This window comes from Macrotis lagotis, chromosome X, assembly GCF_037893015.1.
Source record: "Macrotis lagotis isolate mMagLag1 chromosome X, bilby.v1.9.chrom.fasta, whole genome shotgun sequence".
Lineage (NCBI taxonomy): Eukaryota > Metazoa > Chordata > Mammalia > Peramelemorphia > Peramelidae > Macrotis > Macrotis lagotis.
The window spans coordinates 654817648-654836310 of record NC_133666.1 but is presented as its reverse complement, the minus strand read 5'-3'; the positions used below and the strand labels follow the sequence as shown (position 1 = coordinate 654836310).

The 18663-nt window shown below is 44.2% G+C and overlaps 1 protein-coding gene across 2 annotated transcripts; it reads left to right on the top strand.

Moving 5' to 3' along the window:
* Nucleotides 1–6667: 6667 nt before the first annotated feature.
* LRRC8E (leucine rich repeat containing 8 VRAC subunit E) lies at nucleotides 6668–17979 on the top strand. 2 transcript variants are annotated; one of them, XM_074205073.1, is made up of 3 exons: nucleotides 6668–6742; nucleotides 12654–12798; nucleotides 13293–17979. In XM_074205073.1, the coding sequence occupies exons 2-3, from the start codon at nucleotides 12661–12663 to the stop codon at nucleotides 15513–15515; spliced, it is 2361 nt and encodes a 786-aa protein (XP_074061174.1). In that variant the 5' UTR covers nucleotides 6668–6742; nucleotides 12654–12660; the 3' UTR covers nucleotides 15516–17979. The 2 variants fall into 2 exon arrangements, with proteins under 2 accessions (XP_074061174.1, XP_074061176.1); XM_074205075.1 differs by lacking the exon at nucleotides 12654–12798 and having other exon boundaries at nucleotides 6687–6742.
* The last annotated feature ends 684 nt before the right edge of the window (nucleotides 17980–18663 follow it).

The following is an 18663-nucleotide window of genomic DNA, read 5'->3' as shown; positions in this document are numbered from 1 at the left end:
CCTCTCTCTGAATCAAGCCAAGTATAACCCACTCTTTATTACTGTGTCAGACCAATCATAGTCTTAGTTTGGCTTGCATCACTGTACTATTTTTGGTACTGCTACTCTTTCAACTGTAGAAAAGAGTGGCTCTTATTACCTTCTGAGGAGCCTTGGATCCCTTTTATTGGCAATTGCTAGTCTTGCTAATAAATTGATCATGCTCTGAACTTTGTGCCTCAGTTTCTCTTTATTGTAGATTTTTATAGTGACACAGAGGAGGGTATATTCCAAAGATATTGAAGAGGTAGAATCAACTGCAACTTCCTAAACTGTCCAGAAATGGAAGAGGATGCCTCAGAAATCCTAAAATATATAGGTCTTTATGTGAAGGCTGAGTGACCATGTATAAAGGATGCTTTAGAGAAGATTTTTGCATAAGGGGAAGAGAAAGGAACGACCATGAAGAAGGGTCTAAGGACAAGGTACTGTGCTAAGAACTCATACAGTTATTATCTCATTTGGTCTTCATAACAACCTGGGAAAAGTTGATTTGCATTTTACAGTTGAAGAAACTGAGGCAGACAGGGGTGAGGTGATTTGCCCAGGTTCACACAACTAGGAAGTTTCTGAGGTGGGATTTAAACTCAGGTTTTCCTGACTCCAAGCTCAGTACTCTATCCATTGGGCCTTCTGGGTATTTGATTAAATGATTTTAGGGTCCCTTTTTAACTCTAAGCAAAAATATAATTTTGGGATCAGAGTGATAAACAAAAAAAAAGTAAGCATTGGAAGCCAACATCGAGGAGAATTTTGGTGTCCAATGCTTCTTGGAAGATTAGGGCTAAGGAAAGAAAGATCTTTGAATTTGGTCACTTTGAAGTGTTTCATCTCAAGTGGGGCGGGGTATGCTAGTAAATGTCCAATTACTGACTCTCTTGGGGGAAATATACACAGGAAACACTTTTAACATCATTAAAATTTTCTCCATCACTTGCTTAAGGTCTGTTATGTAGCATTTGGCAATTTCTGAGATGTAAATGCTCAAATTGAAAATTTAACAACTGTCTCCCAGCACTGTTTGAACTAGATCTAATACACCTGATGGTCAGGGCACTGGAAAAGAATTGAGATCATTTAGTCTGATCCATTCATTTTACAGACAGGGAAACCTAGAATTCTTTGCCCTACAGCACCCTTGAAATATGACAGTTATGGGATAACAGATGGAACAAAAACCTTGGAGGCTGGAGAGACACATCAATTAATTAATCAATAAACATTTATATTTTTAAAAGCAATTATTAGGTTACACAGTGGTTAGAGCTCTGACCTTGGAGTCAGGAGGACCTGAGTTCAAATATGACCTCAGATACTTAATAATTATCTAGTTGAGTGACCTTGGGTAAGTCACTTAACCCTATTGCCTTGCCAAAAAAAACAACCCAATTATCAGGACCTATTTTAGCCTAGTACTTGCCAACAAATCTAACAAGCTAAATTAAATGGATGAATATTTTCATAAATATAAATTGTCCAGATTAGTAGAGAAGGAAACAAAATACTTAAATAACTTCTATGTTAGAAAAAAAAAACAGGCCATCAAAGAGCTCCCTAAGAAAAAAAAATCACCAGGATCAGATGGATTCACAAGTATATTCTATCATTTACAAAACAATTAATTCTAATACTACTTAAACTATTTCAAAAAAATAGGCAAAGAAGATGTGCCGCCCAGTTTCTTTTATGACACAAACATGGTGCTGATATCTAAACCAAGGAAAGCAAAAACAGAGAAAGAAAATTATAGACCAAATTGTCTAGTGAATACTGATTCAAAATTTTTAAATAAAATATTAACAAGCAGATAATATATCACAATGATGTGACCAGGTGGTAATTATATCAGGAGTGCAGGACTGGTTCAATATCAGGAGAACTATCAGCATAATTGTTCATTTCAATAACAAAAACAGTATACATCATATGATTATCTTAATAGATTCAGAAAAAGCTTTTGATAAAACAACACTCATTTCTATTAAGAACACTAGAAAGCATAGAACAAATGGAGCTTTCCTTAAAATGATACATGGTATCTATCTAAAACTATCAACAAGTATTATCTGTAATGAAGATAGACTAGAAACCTTCCCAATAAGATAATGGGCAAGGATGGTCATTATCACCAGTATTGTTCAATATTGTATTAGAAATACTATCTATAGCAATGAGAGGGAAAAAAAGAATTTGAAGGGATTAGAATAAGCAGGAATAATAGAAGGAAATAAAACTATCACTCTTTGCAGATGATAGGATGGTATACTTGGAGAATCAACTAAAAATTTAGTTGGAATAATTAAGAACTTTAGCAAAGTCACAGGATAAAAAAACAAATAAATAAATCATAAGCATATCTACATATTACCACAAAGTCCAGCAGAAAAAAATAGAGAAATTTCATTTAAAATAACTGTAGACAATTAAAATACTTGGGAGTCCACCAGCCAAGACAAACTCAGGAACTATGTGCACACAATTACAGAATATTTTTCACACAAATAAAGTCAGATAAAATCATCTAAATAAATATTAATTGCTCAAGGGCAGGCTGAGTCAATATAACCAAAAAAAGACAATTCTACCTAAATTAATTTATTCAGTGTCACACCAATCAAACTACCAAAAGAATTTTCATAGAGTCAGAAAAAGTTATAACAAAATTCATCTGGAAGAACATAATATTAAGGATATCCAGGGAATTGATGAAAAACATGTGAAGAAAGGTGATCTGGTAGTACCAGATCTCAAACTGTATTACGAAACAGTAATCAGCAAAACAATCTGGTCATTGACTAAGAAATAGAGTGGTGGATCAATGGAGTAGATCAATACAGAGTCGTAAATGATCATAGAAATATAATGCTTTATAAACCCCAAATCCAAACTTAAAGACAAGGATTCACTATTTGACAAAAACTACTGGAAAAATTAGAAAAGCAGTTTGGCAGAAACTATGTGTAGACCAACATCTCACACTGCATGCCAAAATAAGGTCAAAATGGATATATGAGTTAAACATAAAGGAAATACCATAAGCAAATTGGGGGAGCAAGGAACAGTCTACCTGTCAGATCTCTGAATGAAGGAAGAATCTGTGATCAAATAAGAAATAGAATCAAAGAATGTAAAATGGAAAGTCAAATTTATTAAAAAGAAATCTATGTCATTCTCCAATTCATAGTCAAGGAATAGGAATAAGCAGTTTTCAGATGAAGGAACTGTCTCTTGTCAATTAAAAATGCTTGAAATCATTATTGATTAAACAAATGCAAATAAAAACAATTCTGAAGTACCACCTCACACCTTATCAGATTATCTAATATGAAAGAAAAGGGAAATGACAAATATTGGAAAGGATGTGGGAAAATTGGGACACTAATGCACTGTTTTGGTGAAGTGTGACCTGATCCAACCATTCTGGGGAACAATTCTGGGTTATAAAACTTTACCTTTCCTTTGACACAGCAACAGTCTTAACTAGGTCTGTATCATGGATTTTTTCTTTTAAATGAAAAGGACATATAGATACAAAAATATTTATAGCAGGGGTTTTTTGTGGTGGCAAAGAACTGGAAATTGAGATGATGCCCATCAGTTGGAGAATGGCTGAACAAATTTGGCATAACATTGTGATGGAATACTATTGTGTTATAAGAAATGAAGAATGCTTTTAGAAAAAAACATTCAGAAAGAATGCTTTCAGGAAAGATATGAACTGAACTGATACAAAGTGAAATCAGCAGAACCAGGAGAATATTGTATCCAGTAACAGCAATATTGTACAAAAATCAACTATAAACAACTATTTTCAGCAATACAATGATCTAAGACAATTCCAAAAGACTCATGATGAAAAATGCTCTTCATCTCCAGAGAAACAATGATAGAGTCTGAAATACATACTAAAGCATACTTTTAAATTTTTTCCTTTACTTTTCTTGTTTTGGGGTAGGCTTTTTGGTCTGTTTTTTCTATAACATGAATAATAGGAAATATGTTTTGTATCACTGCATATATATGTATTCTATATCAAATTGCTTGCCTTCTGATTGAGAAGGGGAGAGAGAGAGAGAGAGAGAGAGAGAGAGAGAATTTGGAACTCAAAATTTTTAAGAAGAAAGGTTAAAATTTTTACACATAATTGGAAAAAATATTTTAAAAACCTAAACATTTCTGTGTCTAGTATGTATCAGGCAATGTGAGTTTTACAAAAAAAGAGGCAAAAGATTGTTCCTGTCCTCAAGGAGTTTAATCTAATGGAGGAGAAAACATGCAAACTCATATATACAAAGCAAGCTGTATACAGGATAAATAGGAAAAAATTAGGGAAGCCATTGGAATTAAGAGGGGTTGGAAAAGCCTTCTAATTAGAACTTAAGGAAAGCCTGGGAAGTCAAAAGTAGTTGAGCAGGGGGAGAGTATTCGAGGCATGTGGAACAGCCAGAGAAAATGCCTAGAGCCAAGAGATGGAGTATCTTGTTTGTGGGATAGTCAGGAGACCATTGCTACTGGATCTAAATGTATGTGTTGGGCATGATTATTCATGTTAAATCTATAATAGATTACTTGCTGTCATGGGGAGGGAGAAGGAAAGGAGGGGAGGGAGAAAAATGCGGAACTCAAAAGTTTACACAAAGATGAATGCTGAAAACTATCTTTGCATATGATTGAAAAAATCACATTCAACCAAAAAAGAAATATATCTGTTGGGGAGCAAAGTCTAAGAAAAAGTGGAAAGAAAGAAGAGGCCAGGTTGTGAAGAGATTTGAATGACAAAGAATTTTATATTTGCTCTTGGAGGCAATAAAGAGCTATTGGGGTTTATTGAGTAGGGAGGGGACATGATTAGACCTAAGTTTGAGAAAAATCATATTAGTGCTAAAAGGAGGAAAGATGATGTTTGTCCTTCATTCTTGAAGAAGACCATGACATCAGGGAAGTAATGCCATGATGAGCATGTGAATTGGATTTGAGTGAGGGGTGCTGTGATAAGTCACCAACCTCACTTTCTCCTCCAGAACCATCTGGGTCCAGTGGCCAGATAGGAATCAGGACAACTGGAGATGGTCCTGGATATGAGGCATTCAGGGTTAAGTGACTTGTCCAAGGTCACACAGCTAGTATCAAGCATCTGAGGCTGGATTCAAACTCCTGTCCTCCAAACTTCAAAGTCAATGTTCTATCCGCTGCACCACCTAGTTGCCCTTAAGAGGAGGTATTTGAGGCAGGTAGACTAGACACCCCCCCCTCCCCAAGAAGACTATTGCAGTAATCAAGGCTTGAGGTGATGAGAGCCTGCACTAGAGGGTGGCAACATCAGATGAGAGAAGGGGAGTGCAGTGGAGATCTCAAATGTCCATGTGTCTAGGTATTTCCTAAGCTTCTCCAGCTTCTTTATTTTTAATGGGGGAAGAGGGGAGAAAGGAAGCAGAAATGGTTAAATGGAAGAGAGATGAGAAAAGAGAACTGCTGGCCTGGAAGTCACAAAATCTCAGGAAAGGCAAAGCCTCAAAGGGCTGACCTCCTTGCCTCAGCTCATTTGACCTGAATGTGCTAATCCCCCAAGATGAGCTCTTGGTTAACTCTCCATTCAGCCAGCTAAACCCTCTTTATGGACAGATAGGGGATATAGATATAGTTTGAGAAAAACTAAGTAGACCCAGAATCCCTTTTAGTTCAACTCTGTTTGGGGTCCAGTGCCTGAGGAACCTTCCTTTAAACCCGCCCCTGGTCTCCCTGCTGGTCATAACAGAGACTCCACTGGTCAGAGGGAAGAAAGGGAATGGAAGAATACTTGAATGTCTGCTTCCACCGATTCAAGGAAAGACTGCAAGGCCCTCTTATCAATAACTCCCATCTCTGTATCTCCAAATACACTGGTCTGAGCTCCTCTCTCTATTTGACCTTCTTTCAGCCCTGGGGGGGCTTAAACTAGCCTTTTAAGATCCTACATTTTCTCTTCCCCAATTTTAATGCAGAACCTGCCTATCCAGCCCCGACCTGTGACCCTAAAGGGTTGACGGGAAAGGAGTGAAACCCCCTTGGGCTGGTTAGCTGGTTTGCCTGCTGTTATTGGCCCCATAGGGGACCGGCTGGACTCTCTTGGTGCTGACTCCCTGATTAATATTCCCTTTGTGTGTTGGTTTGGGGGTTGATTGGCTGCTAGGGAAATGCTTTAAGGACCCTCCTAGTTTCCCCCTCAATTAACCAGAATTGCCCACCTGGGAAAGCAGAGAAGGAAATGTTAGGCAGCTGGGTGCTAGGGAGGCCGAGTCCTCTCTCCTCTCTGAGTGGCCGCTACATAGCTAAGGTTCAGTTTCCCCGGGTGACCCGCTGCTAGGCGGGCCAGGAACGTGGTCTAGCCTCCTTGGAGACTGACCCCCAAATGACTGGCTCCATCCCCAGAGAACCCACTTTGCCACCCCCAGTTCCGTTGTCCAGCCTAGAAGCCTCCCCAGCCTCGCGTGCGGTCCCCACGGCCAGCCAGGAGCAGAGAGCCCCCCTCCGCCTCAGTTTCCCTTTCCGGCCCGTCTCGGGACTGGGTAGGGCTGGGGTGAGGGGCGGGCCCAGGTGGGCGGGGCGGCCGGGGCTCCTTAACTCCAGCGGCCACGCCCGACTTGACTCACCCGCCTGGCCCCGGGGCGGCTGGGGACGTCCGCAGGAGACCCGAGCGCATTCCGGGAGAGCCGGCCCGGAGCGGGTGAGGCGAGCCGGGTCTGGCCCCGGGGCAGCTCGGATCCGAGGACAGGGGTCTGGACCAGGAGCTCGGGAGCGGTCCCGACAAGTTGGAGGGAGGGAGTTGTCGCTCTAAGAACGGGGGACCTGTAGGGAGAAGGAGCTCTGTCCGGAGGGCTGGGGGATCTGGCCGGGAGAGGGACCTCCTCCGAGGGTCGGGATCTGTCCGGAGGGCTGGGGGATCTGGCCGGGAGAGGGACCTCCTCCGAGGGTCGGGATCTGTCCGGAGGGCAGGGGGATCTGGCCGGGAGAGGGACCTCCTCCGAGGATCGGGATCTGTCCGGAGGGCAGGGGGATCTGGCCGGGAGAGGGACCTCCTCCGAGGATCGGGATCTGTCCGGAGGGCAGGGGGATCTGGCCGGGAGAGGGACCTCCTCCGAGGGTCGGGATCTGTCCGGAGGGCAGGGGGATCTGGCCGGGAGAGGGACCTCCTCCGAGGTTCGGGATCCGTCCGGAGGGCTGTGGGATCTGGCCGGGAGGCCGGGATCTGTCCCGAGAAGGTGGAGGGAGTTCTCCCTCTACTAGGAGGGGGACCTGCGGGGAGAAGGAGCTCTGTCCTGAGAGCTAGGGGATTCCGGACCAGGAGCTCGGAATCTGTCCGGAGAAGGCGGAGGGAGGGAGCTGGCCCTCTCCTGGGAGGGGGCGCTGAGGGGAGACGGAGCTCTGTCCTGAGGGCTGGGGGATCTGGACCTGGAAAACGAGGAGTTTGGAGAGAGGATCTTGGCAGAGGGTGGGGCTCTATTGGGGGAGATTGGGATTATTCCACCCCCACCCCCCCCAGGAAGATCTGATGGGAAGGAGGGCTGTGAATGCTAGAACATGCAATCTGTCCTAGTACAGTGCTGAGAGCCAGATCCACTGTTGGTGCCATCGAGGCTGCGCCCTTGAGCTGAGAGGGGGACTCAGAGAGAAAAACAGCTGAGGGCAGACCTATTTGGGGATCCCTCCCAGCCCAGATCTCTTCTACCTTGAGCCCCTATCCCCACAGACCCTGGCCTGAGATGCCAGTTTCAAGATCTCAAATCCACTTGATTTTTGATTTCTCTCTCTCCCGTCAGCTTTGAGATCCTCTGGCCTTCTGAGCATCTGGGCACTTCATTATCCCTTTGCTTGGACTAGTCAGTGACTTGGGCAATTGGCAAATATAAGAGGGTCTGACTTCTAGGGACTTCCAATCTCCTTCCCCCAAGGATGATGAAAACGAATCTATAAATGAATCCGGGATTATAGGGCAGAAGTCTCAAGCCAGAATAGGTAGGTGCTATTTACTCAGAAGGGGCTGGAGTGGTCCGGGAAGGCTTCTCATAGGTGAGACCTGAGGAGAGCTTTTACTGAAAGACCAAGTTGGAGAGGATTTGCAGGACAATAAAAGAGGAGAGGACAATTGGGAAAGGGAGTGACAGAGCAAAGGTTGGGGGATAGGATCCATGGAGCAGAGAAAGAGGGGATTGTACAGGTGGATTGGGACTAGTTAACAGGGCATTTTTAAGGGTCCTTTCCCCCCTCTAGACTGGGGAACACCATGGAAAGTCAGGGCAAGGACCTGGTCAGACCTGGACTTTAGGAAGATACCTGGTAGATACGGGAAAGATATAGGAAATATCTTCTGAAGGTGAGGGAAGAGAAAAGAAGGGAAGCTTGTCAGGAGATCATTGTCAGTATAAGGGAGTGAAAAGGTCCCTTCGCCTTTCTTTTCTGTGGCCTTCCTGCCCCCTACCTACTCTTTGTCCAGGCATCTGGGGCTCTTCCCTTACTTATCTGATCTTAGGAAATGAGTAAATAAATCTCTACCACAAAGGAGTCAGTGTTTGAAATGACTGTCTATGGGACCTTCCCACATATTGGCATTTAGACAGGATTAAATGTCTCCAGAGGAATGAAGTTCTGATGAAGGAATATCAGATCTCTCTTGAGGGTCCAGAGTCTGCTTGGATTGTCTGAAATCACTGTAGACCAGAGGTCAATGTTCCCATCACTTGAGAGCTCAGCATATAGAGGTCTCTTCTTCTTGGCCCTTCCACCAGAATCTTTTTGAGACAACATCCTAGCATGTGGAGACAGTCATGTGTCTATGGGGGCTTAATGATAGGTTTGGGACAACAAAGTTAGAATTAAAGACAGAGATAATGACAATTCCCATCTGTCTGTGATTCTATATGCCACTCTGCATTTGGGTGTTTGGGTCTCTGTCTGGGATTGTCTATCTAGGGGTGGGTAGAAAGGGTGTCATTGTGTCCATCTCTCTATAATGGCTTTTGTGTCTGATGCTGTTCATCTATTCCTGGGTTTGCCTGTAACTTTCTGGGTTTGTGACTAGGATTGTGTATGTCAATATATAAGAGAAACTGGTGGGCTGGGGAGAATTTCTCTGGGCAGACTATTGTTTCTGTGTGAGCCTGTAATGAATAACTAAGCATAAGAAAGAGTTTATCTGCCTGTGATTGTCTATCTGATTGTGTGCTTGACATACATGACGGGAATTGTGATTTTTCCTCAGTATTTGTTTTTCTGGAGTACTTTTCTAACATTTTCACTGGTATGAACTGGGGCAGAAAATGAGGGCTTTGTGACCAAAGCTGATATGTGGTAAGTTTGGTTTAGGGTTTTTGCTGTTTTGGGTTGGGTGGTGTTTTTTTTTTTTTTTTGGTGAGGACGGGAGAGGAGTGTATTATTGCTGTTGTTCATCCTTTGTGGGTTGGAGGCCAGGAAAAGACTTGATGTTGACTGTGGAAACTGAGACTTAATAGTGACAGACATAATTAGGTGTTTAACAAATGATTCCATGATGATCTTCTTTGAAGACAAAACAATTCAACATGTATTAAGCACCTACTAAGTCTTGGCACTCTTAGGGACTGGAGGCTATTGAGAAATAGTCATTGTTCTCAATGAGTCTCTATTCTATTTGGGGGGATACAATGTGAACACAAATATAATTACATATATATATATATATGTATATATATATATGTAATATGAAGAAAATGGAACAGTGAGGCAGAATCCAGGAAGGTTTTAAGGAGAAGGTTGAATCTTGAAGGAAGTCAAGATTTTAGGGTCATGAGGCTGAGGAGGAAAGGTCTTCCAGGTGTGTCCTTGTGTGAATGAATGTTGTGAAGCAGCATTTTGATCATGTAGGATAGAGAACTGACAGTAGTCCAGTTTGGCAACAACTGATCTCTGGGAAGGAAGTCCTATGAAATAAAGTTGGAAGGGTAGGAGGAGTCAACTTGTGGGGGTTTGAAAGAATTGTCACTAGAGATGGCTAGCAAAGGATTCTAGGACAAGGAGAGTGACTATGTAAGGGGAGAGCACCAAGGGGACCCCCAGGCTTATATCATCGCAGCAAAGGGTACTTCTGTGCAAACACACTCACACTTTTCTGTTATCATGAATAGGCCCATATATGTGTGTGTGTGTGTGTGTGTGTATGTGTGTATGCTGAGCAGCCTACAGTCATGTGGATGTTTCTGTCTGTATGTTTTCATGTGCCACAAGCAAGCATAGGTGTGGGCGTGTCTGAGTGAGTCTGTACCAGTATGGGCCGATATCACCAACTGTGAAGGGGTGTGTGTGTGTGTGTGTGTGTGTGTGTGTGTGTGTGTGTGTGACTTGGCTACCCTGTACAGAACTGAGTCTCTGACTCTTAACTTTGGGTGTGTCAGCATGAGTGTGTGTGTGTGTCAGAATGTGAGTCAGGATGTCCTGGTAGATGTGTGCATGTGAATGTAGGGACTGTATGAATCAAGACAAGTATGAGCCTGCCTCTTCTGGAGGATGCACCATCATGCACATGGGCATGATGTGTGTGTGTGTGTGTGTGTGTGTGTGTGTCTGTCTGTCTGGGTTGGTAGGGCAGACTGATCTGTGAGGACCTAGACCTAAGGGTCGGATCCCTAGCCTTAGCATCCCAGATACTGTTTCTGTCCAAGAGCCTGCCAGGCTGAGAGACTGGAAACACCAGTGTGATACTGGCTGGGGTTTGGGAATGATCAGCAGGGTTTCATCAGCTCCTTCCAAAGGGAATTGGTGGGAGTCTAAAGTGGAAACATGATCTGGAACCCAAGGGTCTTTTAACTCCAACTCTCAAACTAAATTCTGGGCCTAGGGCTATGTAGAACAGAGAGAGCAGGGACAGGATGGTAAAGTATTTTGAGAGCCATAGGAGGGACCTTAGAGAAAATCTTGTCTTATTCTTTCATCAACAGACAGTGAAATTGAGACCCAGAGAGGCAAGTAATTTGCACTAATCACACAGCTAGTAAATAGGGGTTACAGGTGGTTCTTCAGGCTTCTATTTAAGTTGTCATATTGTGGGAACTGAGCAGAGAGGTAGAGGTGAAAGCAGGAATAATGATAAGAGGCTCAGGTCAAGATGAGCTGTGATTATCAGGGCTAGGGGGCAACTTCTGTAATAGGAGAGACAGGAAGGCTAGAGGAGATGGATCCTGGAGTCTATTCTCTGCTGTTCCCTAAAGGGGAGAGCACTTGAGACTGGGGAACCCTCTTCCTTGACTAGTTCCTCTTGACCTGGAAACTCCTAGATACATGGGTTTCATCTTTTTGGGTCCTTCTCTGACCCAGTTTTTTCTGTATGTCACACCCCTGAGGCTCTCTACCCAAGCATGTTTCCAGGTGGTCTTGCTTCCCTTCCTTCCTAGGGCTAGGGGACACTGAGGGAGAGAGTGGGGTAAGGAAGGAGGCTAATTTCAGAGAGCAAGGAGCCAGTCCAAATACTATAGTAGGTGGTGTCTGGCCTTGATCCAGTCCTTCACCCCACGCCTGGCTTCCTGTGTCTCCCCAGGGCCCAAGATAATAACCATAGCCTTAGATCAGAGTTGTAACAGACCTTAGAAATAAATGGTCTAATCCAACTCCCTCATTTAACAAAGTAGGTTGGTCTGCAAGGACACCCAGGGACAGAGAGACAAGGAAGACCTAGTGGCTGCTTCCTTATCCTTTCTCTCCTTCCCTTCTCAGCTAGGATCCAGGGTTCCCATTCCTTGATCCCCTAGTCATTTCCTTTTCTAAGTCAGGTATCCTTCCCTTTTTCCTTCCCAGCATTCAGGTTTCTGTTTTTCACTTCCCATCAAAGAGCCCCTGCCCCTCAAGGAGCTCAGCCACCCCCACCACTAAGGTCCAATTGACCCGCCCCTGTTCAACTCTTCCACTCCCTGCCCCTGGGGCCCTGGTAACCAGAGCCAGGCACTAGCCGGCTTTTCCGGTTGGAGGTGGCAGTGGGTTGGAGGTGGCATGGGGAGTGCCCCCATGGGGTGGGGGTGGAGGTAGACGGCTTCATTCCCACCCCTAGAAAACCTAGAATGGGGATCCAGGGTCTGAGAGACAGGAGTATCCCCAGCTCCTTCAGGTCTGAGGCAGTTTATGGCAGTAGTTGGGGAGAATTAAGAGTCTGCACTTTCCTGGGAATGAGATGAGGGCTAGTTGGCTGCTTGGGTCCCAGGGAGGGAGTGGTGTTTGTTTAAAGCCTGCTCTGCTCCTTGGATTCTGGGAGAAAAGGAAGAGAAAGAGGGTGGGGAGGAGAAACTAACTGAGAGGAGGTGTACTGAGAATATGAGAGAATTAGAATTGAACCAGGGGAAGGGTCTGAGAAGGCATCAGGGTGTGCAGGGGAGATCTTGGAGGCAGAAGGCAAGCCAGTGACTGGGTAGAGGGCCCTTTCCTTGCCCTCTCCCCACACCCCAAGCACCTTGGTTTATTCTCAGGCAACAGTATAATGGAACTAAAGCAGTGGTCAGAAACACTAAGTTTTAGCGGTAGGATCTTGGTCAAGTCCTTTCCTTTACATTGGCCTTTGTTTCTTCTGTAAAAGGACCTTTAGAGGTGATCCCAATTCTGACATTCTATAATTCCTCCAGAGGCAGGATGATCCCAGTGGCCGAATTCAAGCAATTCACAGAACAACAGCCAGCATTCAAAGTGCTAAAGCCGTGGTGGGATGTGCTGGCTGAATATATCACTGTGGCCATGCTCATGATTGGGGTCTTTGGCTGTACTCTGCAGGTGAGGGTCCAGAGCCCTCTGGACAGACCATGAAAAGAAAAGTGGAAAACCCTAAAGTTGGGCTTGGGGTGGATCTTGGTGGAAGGGAGAGAGGATTCCATACTGTGGAGAAAGAGGGAATGGAAACACAGTTGTCAAGGCCAAGGTGGTGTAAGGTTGAACTGAAGAGATGAGAGAGATCATCTCTCCTGTCTATATGATTCCCATAGAGGCCAGAACCCAAACCTGGGCCAGTGCTAAAGACTTGGCAAACCTACATGTGATTAGGAGTATCACCACTCCAATAATTCCTTAAATTTATGGAGCACTTTAATTGCATGTTTTGTAAAATCCCTGAAGTGAGAGCCAAACAAGGGAAGGACTATATTTACAGTATGAGAAACTGAGGCTTTACAGTGATTCTAGCCAGCAAGGCAGGACTAGATGCCAGGCTTTTCCCATCAGCCTCTCTGGGCATTTTTCATTCTTTCTTTTCCTATCTCCCCTATCCCCAGGTGACTCAGGACAAGATCATCTGTCTGCCAAGCCACGTACCCCGGGAGAATCTATCAGACACACCATGTGGGGAGCTGCCCAGGGGGATCTCTGGGGGTACAGAGGACCTTCGGGAGCTCAGTGGTCTCAAGAACAACCTAGACTTACAACAGTATAGCTTCATCAACCAACTCTGCTATGAGACTGCGCTCCATTGGTATGCCAAGTACTTCCCCTACCTGGTTGTCATCCACACGCTCATCTTCATGGTCTGCACAAGTTTCTGGTTCAAGTTTCCTGGAACCAGTTCCAAGATTGAGCACTTCATTTCTATCCTGGGCAAATGCTTTGACTCACCATGGACGACTCGGGCCCTGTCCGAGGTTTCTGGTGAGAACCACAAAGGGACCTCTGGACGGGTAACAGCTACAGCAGTTGGGTCTGGAAAGGCAGGTGAGACAGAAAAGGTGCTGACAGAGCCAGAGAAGGTGGTGATGGAGCCACCAGCTGTCACTCTATTGGACAAAAAGGAGGGGGAGCAGGCCAAAGCCCTGTTTGAAAAGGTTAAAAAGTTCCGCGTGCATGTGGAAGAGGGTGACATCTTATATTCCATGTACATCCGTCAGACAGTGCTCAAAGTATGCAAGTTTCTGGCTATTCTGATCTATAATGTCATCTATGTGGAGAAGATTAGTTTCTTGGTAGCCTGTCAGGTGGAGACAGCAGAAGTCACAGGGTATGCCAACTTCTGTTGTAACCACACAAAGGCTCACCTCTTTGCCAAGCTGGCCTTCTGCTACATCTCTTTTGTGTGTGTCTATGGTCTTACTTGCCTCTATACACTCTACTGGCTCTTCCACCGACCCCTCAAGGAGTATTCTTTCTGTTCAGTGAGAGAGGAGACAGGAATGGGGGATATCCCGGATGTCAAGAACGACTTTGCCTTCATGCTCCACCTCATTGACCAATATGACTCGCTTTATTCCAAACGCTTTGCTGTCTTCCTCTCTGAGGTCAGTGAAAGCCGGCTCAAGCAACTCAACCTCAACCATGAATGGACACCAGAAAAACTGCGCCAGAAGCTCCAGCGCAATGGAAGAGGACGGCTAGAGCTGGCACTCTGCATGCTGCCTGGTCTACCAGATACGGTGTTTGAGCTGAGCGAGATAGAGGCCCTCAAACTGGAGGCCATCTGTGACATCACCTTTCCTCCAACCCTCTCCCAGCTGGTCCAGTTAGAAGAGCTCAGCCTGCTCCACTCCCCTGCCAAACTCCCCTTCTCCTCCTTTGTCTTCTTGAGGGACCGACTCAAAGTGGTAAGGGTGAAATGTGAGGAGTTGCGTGAAGTGCCCCTCTGGGTGTTTGGGCTACGGAGCCTGGAAGAGCTCCATCTCGAGGGTCTTTTTCCTGCAGAACTTAGCCGGGCAGCTAATCTAGAGAGCCTCAAAGAACTGAAGCTACTCAAGAGCCTCTCCCTGAGAAGCAACGCAGGCAAAGTACCCCCCAGTGTGACTGACGTGGCTGGTCATCTCCAGCGGCTCAGCCTCTATAATGATGGGGTACGGTTGCTGACCCTTAATGGACTGAAGAAGCTAACAGCACTGAGGGAGTTGGAGCTGGTGGGCTGTGGGCTGGAGAGGATACCCCATGCTGTCTTTAGTTTGACTGCGCTACAGGAGCTAGACCTGAAGGACAACCATCTCCGCTCCATTGAGGAGATCCTAAGCTTCCAGCACTGTCGCAAGTTGGTCACACTCAAGTTGTGGCATAACCAGATTGCCTATGTCCCGGAACACATTCGCAAACTTAAGGGTTTGGAACAGTTGTATCTCAGTCACAACAAGTTGGAGACCCTGCCACCCCAGCTCTGCTTCTGTACCAACCTCCGCCTGCTTGACATTTCTCACAACGGCCTTCGCTCCTTGCCCCAAGAGGTGAGCATCCTCCAAAACTTGCAACATCTTGCAGTTTCCTACAATGCTTTGGAGGGTCTCCCAGATGAACTCTTCTTCTGCCAAAAGCTGAGGACGCTCCTGGTGGGTTACAATCATCTAAGCCAGCTCTCTCCTCGAGTGGCTGCCCTGCACGCCCTCAGCAAGCTAGAACTCAAGGGTAACCGGCTAGAGGCTTTACCTGAAGAACTTGGTAACTGTGGGGCACTCAAAAAATCAGGGCTGCTGGTAGAGGAGGCCCTGTATGAGGGACTCTCTGCTGAAGTGCGGGAGAAGATGGAGGAGGAGTAAAAAAGGGTCCCTAGGAATTTCATCAGTTTGGGAAACCTCACTTGGAGAGTTTAAAACTGGGGAAGGGGACACACACACACCATAAGGAGAAAAGGCAAAAATCAAGAGGAAGGTGGGGTGTGAGGGAAGCCCTTAGACAGGTTAGGGAAGTAGTCCTAGGCCTGTGGAATAAGGGTGGGGTTCTTCATGGTGGGATTAGTTTAATCCTGGAATTCAGAGACAGCCACACCTGTCTCTTTTGGCTGGTTTTCTCTTTCCAGTCTGAGGTTGGAGTCAACCCAGTTTAGTTAAGGTTCGTATCCTCCCTTTATCCTTATTCACTGAATTGTCTATTTAGTGCCTTAGACCATGAGAAAAAAGAAGGAGGTTGTTGTGGAAAGAGTGAAAAGTCATTCTCAAGGGTGATTTGAATACTCTCCCACCTCAGTATCTGGCATTCCTAAGAGGTTAGGGACTGTTTCCAAAATCCTGAATCCAATTCCTTATTTATAAATCTATTTGTTATAAATACTTTTTGAACAAGAATTTGGAAAACTGAGGTTTTTTTTAAAGTTGAGAAGATGGACGCTTCTTGAAAATAGTACAGTTGTCTCTTCCACATCATGACTTACCCTATCGCAATTTCAATAAATCAAGGATTGGGATAAGAAATGAAATGGGGAATTTTGGGGGAGTTTTACAGAAGCCACAGATGACATGAGAGGGCCAGAAGATGACACAGAGACTATGACCAAATACTTAACCCAAATTTTGCAATAAGATACTCTAAATAAAAGGGAAAAAAATTAAAACTTCACAAAGGGAGGGCCAAAATATGTTACTCAGATTTTCCACCTGGGGGCGCCATGCCCTAACTCCTTTTGATATGGAAGGGATAATCGTATCTTTTGTAGGCTTGTTCAGAACAAAGCACATGCTTAATAAATGTCAAAGACAATGATTGCCACATTAATTTCTGGTGTTGCCCAGCTAAGCCTCTATTGTTTTCTCCCCCCCAGACCTCCTGAGGCAACCATGTCCAATGGGGGGGGGCGGGGAAAGGGGGCAATTTTAATTGTCAGAAAATTGTTAGAAATCTGCTTCCCTGTCACAGTGACTTCTACTAATTTGCTCTAATTTTTCTTTTGGAACTCAAGTAGAATAAGTATAAACCTTCTACAGAACATCGATCATTTATTTAAAGAGCAATTAGTTTATTTCCTTTGGCACATCGATGCATCATGATTCCTCTAAAACCTAATTGCCTTCTTTGGATGTGTCAAAAATGTGAAGTACAGTACTTAACACTATCAGATTTAGAGCTGAAAGAGAACCTCAAGGTCATGTTGGTACCGTTTCCTTATTTTTCAGCTGAGGAAACTGAGGACCAAAGAGGTTAGTGAGTTGTCTAAGATCGAACATATAGTAAGTTGGAATTTGAACCTAGGATCTCTGATTGCAAATCCAACTCTTTCCACTTATTTAGAAGAGGAAAAAGAAGGAAATAAAGGGATGATCTGGAGGCAGACAAGTAAAAATTCTCTCTCTTCTGATTATTATCTTGTGATATCTTGAGCAAATCACTTATCCTTTCAAAGTTAGAAATTGAGAGTTGAATTAGCCAGTCTCTAAGAACCAGCTCTATGTTCTGGATTCTAATTGAATTAACATATATAAATTGCTCTGCAAAACAAAATTTTTAATTCCTATTGTCTCCTACAAAATGATTTTGAGGTCCAGAATTAAATGTAACCTTGTTCTTGTGACTCAATTTCCCCATTTTTTCCTGATTGAGATAGAGCCACATTCCTAATTTCAGGCAATGATCTCTGTGTCTTATCCAGTCCTGAGGAAAACTCTATGCAGGAGATGTGACTAGACAACAGCTAGGATAGACATTTGGGATTCAGTGAACTTCAAAACTAAATATGTGCATACGTTGGGAGATAGTAGCCCCCCCCCCCAATAAAAACCTCCCAAAACAAACCCTGTGATGATAAGCTTTATTAAGTGAAGCCAAATATCACAGGCAGTAATCTCTTGTGCCAGAAGATGGAATTTACCATGCCCTTGCCTCAAGGTCATCTTCTTACTTTTCCGCTCTCTCTCTTCTCATTGGTAACTTTGGAAAAAATGCATGATTAAAATTGTAGGACCTGACTTTTAATACTATATGAAACCTTTGACAGGACATGGCCTCTTTGTGTTTCAGTTTCTTAAACTGAAAAGGAAGGGGTGGACTAGATGACATTGAAAGTTCCTTCCAGCTCTAAATCAATACTCCTGTAATTCCTGTGGATTCCTTCTATGTTTCCTCCCCCTCTTCCTTTATCTCTTTTTAAATTTTCCTTCATTCATTACACAATTTCCTTTGTTCACTCATCAGCATGGCCACTGGTCAATGATCAGCCTCATGGATCAAAGCAATCTCCCTCTCCTTCCCAAGGTCCATAATTAAGATCTTTCTGTGAGGTGAAGGATGGGAGGGGGCAGGGAAGTGGGGGGGGGGGGGGAGAAGGGTCACTGTTAGCATTTTCACCAAGCCTTGCTTTCAGTTACTAAGGCCAGGCTGTGCTAACTTAACTGCTGAAAATAGAGAAAGGTAAAGGACAGTCCCTGAGGAGCTCACAGTCCAAGAGACCCAAACAAGCTATATATGGGTTAAATAGGAAATAATCAATTGAGGGGAGGCACTGGAATTAAGAAGGGTTGCAAAAGGCTTCTTCTAGAAGGTAGGATTTTAACTGGGATCTGAAGGGAACTATAGAAACCAGGAGGTGGAGATTGGCATAGCAAGAACAAACTTCCAATCTGAAATAGTCTTAGAAATTTATTTGGTCATTTGGTAGATAAGAGAGAACAGGAAAGGGTGTGGCTCTATTTTGACTAAGCTCTGCAAGGTTTACAGCTGTATAATGGGGTTTAAATAAGGATGACCCACCCACAAACCCACCAACTTGAAAGTAAGGTAGATTGCAATGATTAACAGTAAACTTTCAGTAAAATGTGGGTAAAATAAAAACACAGCTTGGGTAGTGCCAAAACAAGATCTGAGTGGATTCAAAATATAAATGTCTTAGGTACATCTAAGAAATGGGGGAAATAAAAATTCCTTACAGTCACTTTTGACTTTCCTGGAAAGTTACTGGTTTCAAACAATCTCTAGTCA